The sequence below is a fragment of the Hevea brasiliensis genome, chromosome 7, assembly GCF_030052815.1.
Source record: "Hevea brasiliensis isolate MT/VB/25A 57/8 chromosome 7, ASM3005281v1, whole genome shotgun sequence".
In the NCBI taxonomy this organism is placed as follows: domain Eukaryota; kingdom Viridiplantae; phylum Streptophyta; class Magnoliopsida; order Malpighiales; family Euphorbiaceae; genus Hevea; species Hevea brasiliensis.
The window spans coordinates 37,021,806-37,037,873 of NC_079499.1; the positions used below are offsets into that span (position 1 = coordinate 37,021,806).

The window sequence follows — 16,068 nt, forward strand, 5'->3', positions numbered from 1 at the left end:
TCGTAATCGAGAGAATCGAGATTTAGCGCCTCATACTCGAAGGAAGGCCTGCAAGAAAACTCATAATGACCATTGCTCCGTTGGGCTCTTTGAACTTTCACATCAGGACTAAAAGGCAACAATACATTAAGTTCCTCATATACCCGTTTAAAATCCATAAAATAAGCCGTGAGAGACTTATCATCTTTCTCAGCACGATAGAATGCCTTACAAACATTATAAATACGGGAGATATTCCTTTTACCAGAATACAGAAAATCTAAGTAATCCATCAATTCCTTAACAAATTCACAGTGATTAATTAAACTAATTACCTCACTATGAATCAAGTTCCGAAGCTGCAAAAACAACCGAGTATCCTCCCTTAGCCAAGTTTGTCGTGTATCATCAGTGGGTGGATCTTTAGTAAGGTGATCATCCTTATCAATGCTACGCAAATAGACCCTAACAGTCTTACTCCACTCCAGGTAATTCGAACCATTAAGTTTGTGTTCCGTGATCTTAGTCATCACCGGAATCACATCAGAAATAACATTCTTATTGTCTGCCATTTGTTGAGACAAAGAAAACTAACCGAAACGCTAATCCAAAGTGCTTATAGCAGCAAAATAATCCAAAATCACAAATCAAGCAAATACCGAAATAGGATCTGAGAGCCAAACCTCAGAAGTCCTTTAATGGTGTACTGGATCAGGCAACAGCACACAGTGGTGGAATGAGGGGGTTGAGACGACGCCAACGATGTTAATCGGGGTTGAAACGGCCGATCGGCGACCAAGGTCTCTCCTGAGCTGGGTAGTAAGAACAAATAGTCACCCTAGATTGATGACCTGCTCTGATACCATGTAGAAAGAGATGATTCTCGTTGATTTCAATTAATCTGTACATGGTTATATATATACAATTGATTCCTATAATTGTGTTCTACTAATTAGGAAGAAATCCTAAATAAGAAATCCTAAATAGGAATACAGAATACAAAATATACAGAGAAATAATATAGTGATTGACTTTCCATAACAGGAACATCCAGGATGGTGTAATGCAATGGTTGAAGAGATGGCTGCTCTCCATAACAATAGCACTTGGGATTTGGTGCCACTACCGAAGGGCAAATCTACTGTTGGCTGTCGATAGGTTTATACAATCAAGGTGGGGCCTGATGGCCAAATTGATAGACTTAAAGCTCGCCTTGTTGCAAAGGGCTATACTCAAATCTTTGGCCTCAATTACAGTGATACATTTTCTCCTGTGGCTAAGATTGCCTCAATTCGCCTTCTTATTTCCTTAGCTGCCATCCATCACTGGCCACTTCATCAACTAGATATCAAAAATGCCTTTCTACATGACAAGCTAGCTGAGGAAGATTACATGGAGCAACCACCAGGGTTTGTTGCTCAGGGGGAGTCTGGTTTGGTGTATCGCCTACGACGCTCTTTATATGGCTTGAAACAATCTCCGAGAGCATGGTTTGAACGATTAATCCAACAATTTGAAATGTCTCGGAGTGAAGCTGACCATTCAGTATTTTTCTACCATAATGGCCATGATAAGTGCATTTATCTCATTGTTTATGTTGATGACATTGTTATTATAGGAAATGATCATGTTGGGATCTCTAAACACTTGCTCCTATTTATACAATAATTGTAGAACTAAAAATAGAAACCTAGATACATTAGAAGACTAATTACAGAAGGAAGAAGGCAATTACAATTACATAGAAACTCTACAATGATTGAGAGACTCCCACAGGGAATAAAACACAGGATTCCAACACTACCCCTCAAGTTGATTTATATATGTTACACATGCCCAACTTGCAGACCAAAGTATGGAATGATTTGCTGCTTAATCCTTTAGTAAACACATCGGCCACTTGTTCCTTTGAAGTAACATGAGACACAAAGATCCATCCACTATTTTCTCCTTTATGAAGTGTCAATCAATCTCTATATGCTTGGTCCGATTATGTTGAACTGGATTATGAACTATACTAATAGCAGCTTTGTTGTCACAGAACAAGGACAATCTGTTTTTTTTTTCTAATTGTCCCATTTCTTCCATCAATTTCCGCAACCACAATAACTCACAAATACCCTATGCCATAGCTCTGTATTCTACTTCTGCACTGGATCTCGCTATCGCATTCTACTTCTTACTTCTTCAAGTGACTAAATTACCACCAACAAAGGTACAATAACCTGATGTTGACCTCCTATCATCAAGAGATCCAGCTCAATCTGCATCTGTAAAGGCTTTTATTTGGAGATAGCCATACTTTGAAAAAAGAAGTCCATTTCCTGATGCAGATTTTAAATACCTTAAGATGCGGAAGACAGCCTCTAAGTGAGGTTCTCGAGGATCATGCACGCACTGGCTCACTAAGCTTACAGCATATGCTATGTCTGATCTAATATGAGAGAGATAAATCAATCTCCCAACTAATCTCTGATATCTCCTAGTCAACTGACTCCCCAACTCCTGCTTGCAACTTATTATTTGATTCAATAGGAGATTCTACTAGTTTACATCCCAACATGCTAGTCTCATCTAAGAAATCCAATATGTACTTCCTTTGAGAAATAAAAATCTCTCTGTCTGATCTAGCTACTTCTATTCCCAGGAAGGACCTAATTTACCCAAGTCTTTAATTTTAAATTCCTGGGCCAAGTGTTCCTTTAGATATGCAATTTCTTCCTTATCATCTCCTGCTACAACTATATCATCAACATAGACAATAAGCAGTGTGATCTTTCCTCTATGATGTTTCATAAATATAGTGTGATCAACACTACTTTGATAGTACCCAAAAGAAATCATAGCCTTACTAAACCCGTCAAACCATGGTCTTAGTGACTGCTTCAAGCCATATGATGCCTTTTTCAATCTACACGCTTTTCCTTTAGTCTTTTCATCCTCAAATCCTGGAGGAATCTCCATGCAAAAAAGCATTTTTAACATCAAACTGCTATAGATCCCATTCAAGGTTTACGGCACATGACAATAAGATCCTGATAGTATTCATCTTTGCAACAGGGGTAAAGGTCTCTTGATAATCTACCCCATATGTCTGAGTGAAGCTTTTTGCCACTAGCCTGGTCTTATATCTTTCAATGAAACCATCTGTTTTATGCTTCACAATAAACACCCATTTGCATCCAACCAGTTTCTTTTTCAATGGAAGATCAACAAGATCACGTCTCATTTTTTGTCTAAGCCTTCATCTCTTCTACCATGGCAACCTTCCATTTTGGATCAAGGTATACTTTCTTTCAATCCTGTGGGATAGAAAGAGAAGAAACAGACAAAACAAAGGCTCTATAGAAAGGAGATAAAGAATCATAAGAGACAAACTTGGATATAGGATGCTTGGTGCAAGCCCTAACCCCTTTTCTCATCAACAGAAGAATCAGATCGAGTATTAGAAAAAGGGATCTTACCACATAATTCTTCAGGCTCAAGATGCGCAGGAGCTGAATCCAGAGATTCTGACTAATTAGGTGTATCATGCTCAATGACTGTATCTGTATTATCACGACAAGTTCTTAAATCCATTCTATTCAGTCTCTCTGTAGGTTAAGGAGCAACTGGCTTATCCTCACTACTCTTATTCTCCCTACTCAAATTAGGTTTAAGTCTAAGAATCTCCGCCTGAAAAGGAGTAGGGAAGGTGATCTCTTCCTTATTATTCTCCTCCTGCAGAGGTAACTAGAAGGAGGTTCCAAGTGACCTCTATGGTTACAAAATATTTTCTTGAAGGAGGATAATAACACTTATACCCTTTTTGAGTACTAGAATAACCGACAAACACACATTTTATTGCTTTGGGTTCTAATTTCCCGACAAGTGACATATGAACAAAGCAAACACACCCAAACACTTTTAGAGGAATAGTATAAGAACTCTTACATTTAAGAACTTCCAAAAGACATTTAAAGTTTAATGTGTGAAGGGGCATCTGATTGATAAGATATGCTGCACAAATAACAGCATCCCCCCAATAACACTTAGGAAGATTCATTGTGAACATAAGGGATCTAGCAACTTCAAGTAAATGTCTATTTTTTCTTTTAGACACTTCATTTTGTGCACTACCATTCACACAATTAGTTTGATGTAGGATTCCATGTGAATCTAAATAAGATCGAAAAACTTTCTTCATATACTCTGTCCCATTATCAATTCTTAAAATTTTGACCTGTGCATTAAACTGAGTGCAAATCATTTTGTGAAATTATTGAAAACATTCTCATCGATGGAGATTTGAATGGACATATTAAAAGTGATAGGTAAGGTTATGAGAATGTTCATGGAGGTTTTAGTTTTAGTAGCTGAAATGAGGAAAGAAAAAACATCCTGAATTTTGCCATGGCGTACAATCTAATACTAGCAAATACCTACTTTATAAAAAAAGTCGCATTTAGTAACTTTCAAAAGTGGACAACATAAAAGCCAAATTAACTTTCTCTTAACCAGGAAGACAAATAGAGCTCTATACAAATATTACAAAGTTATTCCGGGAGAGGCTTTAGCAAGTCCACATCGGTTAGTGGTCTTGGATGTCAAGTTTAGGAATAATTCCACTAAGACTAGAAGAAATATTGTAGCTCAAACAAAGTGATGGGAGTTCAAAGGAGTAAAGCAAGTAAAATTCAAAAATGAGCTTCTCGAATCCGAAGCATGGAAGTTGAATGTGGAGACCAATGGTATGTTGATACAAATGGCATCAAAGATTAGAAAGTAGCTAGAAAAGTACTTGGAGAGTCTAAAGAACATGGATCACCCTCGAAAAAGAGATAGTAGTGGAATGAGGAAGTACAAAAGACAGTGAAGAGAAAGAAAGAATGGTATAAGAAATTACCTAAGTGTGATAATAATGAGGCTTATAAACAGTACAAGATAGCAAAAAAATAGGCAAAAAAGGCAGTTAGTCAAGTAAGAGCGCAGGCCTTTAAAAAGTTATATGAGAAACTTGAAACTAAAGAAGGGGAGAAAGATATTTATAAATTAACGAGGAGAGAGAAGAAATGTCAAGATCTCAATCATGTTAGGTGTATTAAGGATAAAAAAGGAAAAATATTGGTGAAAAATGAGGAAATTAAAAAAAAAATGAAAAATTTATTTTGATGATCTTTTTAATAATAGTCAAAGTAGTAATAACATAAATGTAGACTACAGAGCAATAGAAAAGAATGTGAATTACACTAGAAGAATTAGATCTTCAGAAGTAAAGAAAGCACTTAAAAGAATGAAAGTGAGTAAAGCTTATGGACCCGATAGAATACCAATTTAAGTGTGAAAGTGTTTAGGAGATGTGGGAGCAGCATGGTTAACTAAATTGTTTAATAAAATTCTAAACTCAAAGAAAATGCTTGATGAATGGAGGAGTATTTTAATACCTATTTTTAAAAATAAGGGAGATATGCAGAGTTGCTCAAACTATAGGGGAATTAAACTCATGAGCAATACTATGAATTTGCGAGAGAGAGTTGTGGAAAATCGACACGTCATGACACTTCTATCTCTCCCAATCAATTTAGCTTCATGCCCTGTTGTTCAACTATGGAAGCGATCTTTCTCATTACTAGCTTAATGGAGAAATATACAGATGTGAAGAAAGATCTATATATAATTTTTATCGATTTGGAGAAGGCTTATGATATTGTTTCAAGAGATGTCTTATAGAGAGTATTAGAACAAAAAAAGGTATTTATTAGGTACATACAAGTATTGAAAGATATGTATGAAGGAGCAACTACTATTATGCGCACAGTGGGAAGGAACACAAGAGATTTTCTTATCTCAGTTAGATTACACCAAGGCTCAGCTGTAAGCCCTTACCTTTTTACATTAGTTCTAGATGAATTGATGAAACATATACAAAAGAGTATCCCTTGGTGCATGATGTTTGCAGATGATATAATTTTGATAGATGAAACGTGAGAATGAGTCAATACAAAGCTAGAGCCTTAAAGAAGTACACCAGAGTCAAAAAGGTTTTAAGTTAAGTAGAACGAAGACAGAATACATGCATTACAAGTTCAGTGAAGGCCAAACTGGTGATAGGGAAGGAGTTAGTTTGGATGGAGTAGTACTGCCCCAAAGTAATCACTTTAAATATTTCAGCTCAATCCTTCAAGTAGATGGGGGATGTGAGGAGGATGTTAGTCATAGGATTAAAGCCGGATGGTTGAAATAGACCACGGAAGTTTTATGTGCTCGCAAGATTCCCAATAAGTTAAAAGAAAAATTTTACCGTACAACCATACAACCGGCCATATTATATGATAGTAATTGTTGGACATTGAAGAAGCCATATGTGTCTAAAATGAGAATTGCGGATATAAGAATGTTAAGGTGGATGAGTGATCATACTAGATTAGATAAAGTCCGTAATGAGAGTATAAGAGAAAAGGTAAGAGTGGTGCCAATTGAGGATAATTTGAGTGAAGAGATTGAGGTAGTTTGGTCATGTGAAGCGTAGACATATAGAGGCTCCAGTTAGACAAGTAGAGCACATTGGGTTAGAAGATAGAAAGAAAAGAAATGATAGACCTAAACTAACTTAGAGGAGAGTAGTATAACATGACCTAAAAGCATTACATATTTCCGAGGATTTAACCCAAAATCGTTTAGAGTGGAGAAAGAAAATCTATATAGCCGACCTCAATAAATTTTTGGGATAAAGTTTTAGTTGAGTTAAAAACATGAAAAGACTTCATTCTTAGTTTTCAACAAATAAACCCAAGTCAATCTAGTGCAACAATCAATGAAAGTAACAAACCATCTATAACTAGATAAAGAGATTGTTTGAGCAGGACCCCATACATCAAAATGAATAGTCATAAAAGAAATCAATTGAAGGATAAAAATTCCTTATGTGTTTGGCAAGTTCATAAGCATTACAAACTAATAATTCTAATTTGCATTGTCTAAACAAAATGGGATATAACCTTTCCAAGGTTGAAAAGGAAGAATGTTCTAATCTTCTATGCCACTGAATAATCTCCTGATCAGCTCCTGTTGAATTTCTTAGCAAAGCTTTAGGATTTGAGAAACCAACACTATCATCCAGCAGATACAAGTCATCTTGCATTCTACCACTGCCAATCATTCTCCCTGTTTTCAGTTCCTCAAATATGCAATGGGTAGGAAAAAAATCAATTTTGCAATCAAAGGCTTTAGTAATAGAGCTAACAGATAAAAGGTTAATAGGAAAACTGGACACATGTAAAACTGAAGTGAGATTTATAGTTGAAGTACATTCAGCAGAACCTGTTCCTGAGATATTGGCTAAGGATTCATCTGCAATTCTTTGAACATGAGGAATAGGTTGTGAATTTATTTGAAGAGCCTGTCATGTGCTTATTTGCTCCAGAATCTATAAACCAAAGAGATTTTTCAAAATTAGCAAGAAAAGCATTACCTGTTTTAACAAAATTAGAATAGGCAACTGTGGCATTTTGAGATTCCAACTGTGACAGCAAATGCCTTAAGGATTTGTATTTCTTCATTGGAGAGAATCCCAAGGGTGGCAGTAGGGGCAATGTCTTTAGAAAATTCTACTGTCTCAGATATATTTGCTTGTGGCCTTGCTAAGCTTGTCCATTTCCCTCCACGCCCTTTAGATGGACAACCATGTAACTTCTAGTAATGTTCCTTTGTATGTTGAAATTTCCCACAATAATCACAATGTAAATGATCCTTATCTGATGGACCATTATGTGACTGTTCACGGGAGGAAGTAGCTACTAACCTTGCCTTCTCAGTAGATATAGAGTGAATCATGACACTCCCCCGGCTTTCTTCCTATTGCACATATGAATAAGTCTGTCTTAGGGAAGGCATGAGGTCCTTACCCAGCACTTGGACCCGAATCTGATCATATTCTACATTCAATCCAGCAAGGAAGTCATAGATTCGTTCCTTTTCAATCAACTTTTGGAATTTAACAGCATCAGCAGTATAGGTGGATTGAAAATCTTGGTAATAGTCTAGTTCCTGCTACAGACCACTTAGTTCAGCAAAGTATTGAGCGATAGTCATCTCTCCTTATTTTGTATTATGAATCTTGTTTCGTATCTTATAGATCTGTGCGTCATTGCCCATTTGAGAATAAGTTTGAGACACAGCATTCCAGATTGCAGCAGCACTATTCAAAAGCAAATATCCACGGCTATTTGTGATTGCATTGAATTAATTAGCCAGAACATTACAAGGGAATTCTCTGGTTCCCACTGGCTATGAGTAGAACTACTAACTTTTGGTTTTGTATTATTCCCGGTAACATATCTTTTTAGTCCTCTAGCCTGAATAAATAACAAACAGGATCTTGACCATGAAGGATAGATTGTGCCATCAAGCTTTACAGGACTAAATTTTAGAGAATGATTGTCACCAATTGGGCTCATTCTTGTTTCAATTAAGTCTTTTTCCTAAACCATTTGTTAAACAACAAGCCAAAAAAGAAAACAGTAGCAATTTGCAAAAATAGCAGGGATCTAGGGATCAAAGGTGCAAACCAAAGGTTGAAAACAGGTGGGTAGAGGCGCAGAACCGTGGGAAGACCGCCGGAGGAGTCAGCCTGAAACGGGCCTTAAAAGTGGGCCCACACGCCGGCACTGTGAATGGCAGCAAGAATTCAAACAGCGCGTGTGACCACGCGCGGCGCTGGACGAAGCTGATTTTCTGGGGCAAACCAATCGGAGGCTGTCCTTCCTCCCAGGATGGGCAGTGATAGTTAACTCCCTTTATGATTATGCTGAGAAGCCTACCCCTAGCAAACCCTAACTTTGGTTGCAGCAGTGTTTTATGCCAAAAATAAATGGTTGTGCTCTGATACCATGTTGAAGTAGGTATTTTGAGAGAAAAATCTTTATTTCTATGTGTAAAAAAACTCTGAACACTTCCTCCTATTTATACAATAATTTTAGAACTAAAATAAGAAACCTAGACACATTAGAACAATAATTACAGAAGGAAGAAGGTAATTTCAATTACATACAAACTCTATAATGATTGAGACACTCCTACAAGGAATAAACACAAGATTCTAACAAAATATATATATATATTTACAATGTTTTAGCTTCAACATTAAAATACTAAACAGAAAATCTAGATATTCAACTTGATTTGAGTGCCTATTTTAGCTGAATTTATGATAGTATTATCATATATTAAGAAAGCAAGTAATAAAGTATAAATTACTATTTAGTCCTTTAATTATGTCAACACGGTCCTCGTATTTTCAGAAGTATATGATTTAATCCCTCACATTTGATTCGGTTAACTATTTGGTCCCTCCATCCATTTTTATCAATTTAACCAGTCATCAAGAGACTAAAAAGTGGTCAATAAGGGACAAAAGTGTTAATAATGGTAAAAACTTAGGGACGAAGATGTTTATAATGGTAAAAGCTCAAAGACAAAAGTATTTATCATTAATCGCAAAAGTGGAGAAAAATAGACGGAGAAACAAAAGTGTATAACAGAATCAAAACTTAGAGACGTTTTCATTGATTTCCTAAAATGCCAGGATCCAAGTGTTAATTATGGCATAATATAGGGACTAAATAATAATTTTCCCATGAATAAAACAATGAGAATCTTATCAAGATGCTGCTGTTCACCACTCACCACTCATTCCAAAAACCACAGCTAATATTGAGAAGATAAATTTTTATAACAAATCAAAGAATTCAGCAAAGCCTTAGATTGGAGAAGGCTACTAATGAAACAAATATTTTTTTTTAAACCAAATAATGGCACATATGTACTTAATAGACAAAGCATTTGTTCTCATAACTAACAATATTTATATTTGCAGCGTAAATAAACAGAAAACTGAACATAAATTCTTAAAACAAAGTAGTAGAGATTTATTCCAAGTTTTCAACCAAGATGTTCTCAATGTGACACTCAGATTTGCAACTTTGCTCAAATTTTTAGTTATGTTTGTACAAATAACTCAACCTAAAATGTGTCCAGATTATTTAGCACTTTAAGAATAGAGAGGCATGCAATTCCACCTAAATAGACCCACAAATATCACAAGCTTTAGACAAGTAGTATCTTGCCATTGACGTCAAAAACAAAATGTATATGATGCTGTCACCAAAGCACCTAGAAATTGATCTTTAACTGTTCTGGAGTTTTATGACCAAAAATTGTCCAATATACCTAAAAAAAAAATTTTAATTTCATTTAATCAACATATTCAAGATGGTGTTTTTCTCAAAAGCAACTCCAACAACAAACAAAATAGGCCCAAAATTAAATTACAATTGCAAATTAATAGTATATATTACTCTCAATAAAGCACTTCATGCAGGGATGGGCATTATTTCAGTTCCATGGATCTAAATAAAAACCTGATTATGTTCAAAAACTTTACATCTTAAATTGCAATTAAAGCCTAACTTTGCTCGATTCTGGAAAATACATATCATTATCATAATGCAGGATCAGAAATGAAGTTTACCATAGAAATTGCGGCATGAGTTATCTGCAGAACATCTACACAGGCAGCAACAGATCCATCTGCGAAAAAGATGTTAAGTAATTTGATATAAAAATTGTTTTTTTAGACTTAAAGGGAGTAGTGCTCACCCTTATCCACAACAGGAAGATGTAAAAACTTCCCATCATGCATTATATGCAATGCATCAAGAATTGTTGTCTCCAATGTTGCACATTCAGGGTTCGGTGTCATTACCTGTAATTAGGAAAACAAAACCAAGAACACAAAAAACATTAATAACTCAAAAGGCACAGATGCTCTAACTAGCATATGCCAGATTCATGGAGTGTTTCATTGCCAAAAGACAGAATGTGGATTTGGCCTTCAACTTAAGTTAAAAAGTCATACAATAACATTACCCCATAGCAATAACATTGAACAGAGTCTAAACTACAATAAATTAAGAAAGTATTTGGCTTAACTTATGAAAATTAGCTTATAAGTATCAATTGCTTATAAGCTAATATAAACTTATAAGAATTTAAAATTTTAAGCAATTGCGTGTTTGATTAAAATGTTTATAATAAGTAGTTGATAAGTAGCTAAAACATTTGATGAAAAGTAACTTATGAGCATATTTATTGTTAAAATTACTAAAATGATATTAAATGAGAAATGTGGTGAAATTTTAAAAATTAAATCAAGGTAACATGTTGAAATACTCGGTCAAACTAACTTATAAGCATAGAGCTTATAAGCACCAAAATGAAAAGTTTGCCCCTCCCCAAGACTTATAAGCACCAAAATAAAAAGCTAGTCACTTCCCCAACTTATATTGTTAGCTTATAAGCTCAAAAAATATTATAAATAAATGGGTAAACTTATTTTTAGACCTTATAAAACATTGTGCGCACAGTGGGATTGGACACAAGAGATATTCCTATTTCAGTTGGATTACACTAAAGTTCAGCTATAAACCCTTACTTTTTTACATTAGTTTTAGATGAATTGACGAAACATATACAAGAGAGTATCCCTTGGTGCATGATGTTTGCAGATGATATAGTTCTAATAGATGAAACGCGAGAAGCAGTCCATAGAAAGTTAAAACTTTGGAGAAGTACTCTTGAGTCAAAAGGCTTTAAGTTGAACGAAAACAGAATACATGCATTGCAAGCTCAATGAAGGCTGAACTGGTGATAGGGAAGGAGTTAGTTTGGATAGAGTGATATTGCCCCAAAGTAATCACTTTAAATATCTCGGCTCAATCTTTCAAGTAGAAGGGGGATGTGAAGAGGATATTAGTCATAGGATTAAAGCCGGATGGTTAAAGTGGAGACGTGTCACGGGAGCTTTATGTGATCACAAGATTCCCAATAAGTTGAAAGGAAAATTTTACCGTACAGCTATACGACCAGCTATGTTACATGGTAGTGAGTGTTGGGCACTAAAAGAGTTGTATGCATCTAAGATAAGAGTTGCGGAGATGAAAATGTTAAGGTGGATGAGTGACCATACTAGACTAGATAAAATCTATGATGAGAGTTGTTATGGAAAGTCAATCACTATGTTATGGAAAGTCAATCACTATATTATTTCTCTGTATATTTTGTATTCTGTATTCCTATTTAGGATTCTTATTTAGGATTTCTTCCTAATTAGTAGAACACAATTATACGAATCAATTGTATATATATATACCCATGTACAGATTAATTGAAATCAATGAGAATCATCTCTTTCTACATGGTATCAGAGCAGGTCATCAATCTAGGGTGACTATTTGTTCTCACTACCCAGCTCAGGAGAGACCTTGGGCGCTGACCGGCCGTTTCAACCCCGATCAACAACGTCGGCGTCGTCTCAACCCCCTCATTCCACTATTGTGTGCTGTTGCCTGATCCAGTATAACCATTAAAGGACTTCTGAGGTTTGGCTCTCAGACCCTATTTCGGTATTTGCTTGATTTCTGATTTTGGGTTATTTTGCTGCTATAAGCACTTTGAATTAGCGTTTTGATTAGTTTTCTTTGTCTCAACAAATGGCAGACAACAAGAATGTTATTTCTGATGTGATTCCGGTGATGACTAAGATCACGGAACACAAACTTAATGGTTCGAATTACCTGGAGTGGAGTAAGACCGTTACAGTTTATTTGCGTAGCATTGATAAGGATGATCACCTTACTAAAGATCCACCCACTGATGATACACGACAAACTTGGCTAAGGGAGGATGCTCGATTGTTTTTGCAGCTTCGGAACTCGATTCATAGTGAGGTAATTAGTTTAATTAATCACTGTGAATTTGTTAAGGAATTGATGGATTACTTAGATTTTCTGTATTCTAGTAAAGGGAATATCTCTCGTATTTATGATGTTTGTAAGGCATTCTACCGTGCTGAGAAAGATGATAAGTCTCTCACGGCTTATTTTATGGATTTTAAACGGGTATATGAGGAACTTAATGTATTGTTGCCTTTTAGTCCTGATGTAAAAGTTCAAAGAGCCCAACGGAGCAATCGGTCATTATGAGTTTTCTTGCAGGCCTTCCTTCAGAGTATGAGACTACTAAATCTCGGATTCTCTCCAGTTCTGAGATTTCCTCTTTGCATGAAACGTTCACACGGGTCCTTCATACAGAGAGTACTCAATCTTCACAGCCTGCCAGTAGTGCTCTTATTAGCCGTAATCCAAATGAACAACAGAATAATAGAAGAGGAAGTAGAGGAGGAATTACAGCAAATGTAGTAATCAGCAGAATGGAGAGGCTAGTTCTAATCAGGACTCAAGATGAGTCATTTGTTATTATTGCCATGAGCCTGGCCATACAAAATATAATTGTCCGCAACTTCAGAGAAAAAATCAGCGATCACAGATAGCAAATATGGCAGCAGAGAATTCTACAGTATCTTCCTTTGAGAAAACTATTTTGGTATCTGCAGAGGATTTTGCACAATTTTCCCAGTATCAGGCATCTCTAAAGCCTACCAGTTCCCCTGTCACTGCGATCGCTGAGTCAGGTAAATCCACTACATGCCTTGTGTCTTCTTCATCCAAATGGGTTATTGATTCTGGTGCAACAGATCACATGACAGGCAATTCTAGTCTTCTATCCGCTACCTAATCTCACTTCCTCATCACATTTTAGCCGATGGTTATACTTCTTGTGTCATGGGTTCTGGAACTGCTAACCCGACTCGTCAATTTCTTTGTCTTCTGTTTTGTGTCTACCAAAATTCTCTTTTAATCTACTTTCTGTTAGTAAACTTACTCGTACCTTAAATTGTTCTATTTCCTTTTTTCCTGACCAGTGTTTGTTTCAGGATCTTACGACGAAGCAGATTATTGGTAGAGGACACGAGTCAGGTGGTCTCTACATTCTGGAAAATCATGTAACGCGGTCGCTTGTTTGCTCCAGTACCTTAACACCTCTTGAAGCTCATTGTAGATTAGGTCATCCTTCTTTGTCTACCATGAAGAAGTCGTGGTCCTCAATTTCACTTTTATCAAGACTAGAATGTAAGTCGTGTCGGTTGCAAAACATCATCGCTTGCCTTCTCGTGTCTAGAGTCAATAAACGCTTCATCTCCTTTTGAGTTAGTTCATTCGATGTTTGGGGTCCTTGTTACTACATCTAAAACTGGATTTCGTTATTTTGTTACTTTTGTTGATGATTACTCTCGTGTTACCTGGTTATATTCAATGAAGAATCGTTCTGAGTTGTTTTCTATCTTTTGTGCCTTTTATAATGAAATCAAAACTCAATTTAATATTTCTGTGCGCATATTAAGAAGTGATAATGCCAAAGAATACTTTTCAAAGACAATTTCAAATTTATATGACACAAAATGGCATTCTTCATCAGTCTTCCTGTGTGGATACCCCATCCCAAAATGGCGTGGCCTAAAGAAAAAATCGTCATCTTCTTGAGGTAACTCGTGCTCTTCTTTTTCAGATGAAAGTACCTAAACACTTTTGAGGTGATGCAGTTTCTACGGCATGTTTTTTTATCAATCGTATGCCGTCTTCTGTCCTTAATGGGGATATTCCTTATACTACTTTGTTTCCTACAAAATCTTTGTTCCCTATTGAACCCCGTATTTTTTGTTGTACCTGTTTTGTGCGTGATGTTCGTCCACAGGTTACTAAATTGGATCCAAAATCTCTCAAATGTGTCTTTCTTGAGTACTCCCGGCTCCAAAAAAGGTACCGTTATTTCTCTCCTACTCTTAATCGTTATTTTATTTCTGCAGATGTCACATTTTTTGAGTCCACTCCATTTTTTCCTCCATCATCTGTGTATGAGAGTCAAGAGAAGGAGGGTGATCTCTTAATATATACTGTCCAACCAATGTCTAGTCCTCTCCCACAGCCTGTTCCTTCTATCTCTAGACCTACTAGACCTCCCGTTGTTCATGTTTATTCCAGGAGATTAGAGATTCCTGACTCAGATCCTCCACCAGCTACTTCGTTGGGAGATCCTGTACCTCATACTGATCATGATTCTGATCTAGACTTACCCATTGCTCTTCGTAAAGGTAAACATTCATGTACTTACCCTATCTTTTCTTTTGTTTCTTATAATCAATTGTCTTCTTGTTCTCGGTGTTTTGTTACTTCTTTAGACTCTGTTCCTATCCCTAATACTGTTGATGAGGCACTGTCTCATCTTGGCTGGTGTGATGCTATGAAAGAGGAAATGGAGGCTTTAGATGCTAATGGTACATGGGAACTATTGCCTTTGCCCACTGGTAAGAAAGCTATTGGTTGTAAATGGGTATATACAGTAAAGGTAAATCCTGATGGTTCTGTGGCTAGGTTAAAAGCACGTCTTGTAGCAAAATGATATGCTCAGACATATGGGGTTGATTACTCTGATACTTTTTCTCCTGTAGCTAAACTTACTTCTATTCGCTTGTTTATCTCTTTAGCAACTACATATGATTGGCCCCTGCATCAATTGGATATCAAAAATGCTTTCCTTCATAGTGATCTTCAGGAGGAGGTGTATATGGAGCAACCACCTGGGTTTGTTGCTCAGGGGGAGTTGGGTAAAGTTTGTAGGCTTCGAAAGTCTCTTTATGGCTTGAAACAAAGTCCGTTGTCATGGTTTGGGAGATTCATCTAAGCAGTACAGGAATTTGGTATGCAAAAGAGTAAGTGTGATCACTCAGTATTTTATAGGCAATCTGAAGCTGGTCTAATTCTCTTGGTAGTCTATGTGGATGACATTGTCATCACTGGGAGTGACTCTGCAGGTATTTCATCTCTTAAAACCTTCCTCCAAACTCAGTTTCAGACCAAAGACTTGAGATTGTTAAAGTATTTCTTGGGTATCGAAGTTATGAGAAGTAAGAAGGGTATTTTCTTGTCTCAAAGAAAATATGTCCTCGATCTATTGACAGAGACAGGAAAATTAGGTGCTAAGCCTTGTAGCGCACCAATGACTCCAACTTTACAATTGTTAGCAGGGGATAGTGAGTTGTTTGAAGATCCAGAGAGATACAGGAGATTGGTAGGAAAATTGAACTACCTTACAGTCACTCGTCCTGACATTGCTTATGCCGTTAGTGTGGTAAGTCAGTTTATGTCTTCCCTAACT

The 16,068-nt window shown here is 36.4% G+C and overlaps 1 protein-coding gene across 5 annotated transcripts in view; it reads right to left on the reverse strand.

Annotated features, from left to right (window-relative positions):
* Window positions 1–16,068, reverse strand: part of LOC110662130 (CBS domain-containing protein CBSCBSPB3) — a 53,326-nt gene that overhangs the window by 29,229 nt on the left and 8,029 nt on the right. For all 5 annotated transcript variants that reach the window (XR_002496260.2, XM_021821012.2, XM_058150072.1 and 2 more), the window contains 2 exons: window positions 10,615–10,720; window positions 10,487–10,545 (listed from right to left, as the gene is read on the reverse strand). Coding sequence is in view for 4 of the 5 variants with exons in the window: in XM_021821012.2 (XP_021676704.2) it covers window positions 10,487–10,545; window positions 10,615–10,720 (165 nt within the window). In the remaining variant the exon portion in view is untranslated. The remainder of the gene's footprint in view (window positions 1–10,486; window positions 10,546–10,614; window positions 10,721–16,068) is intronic.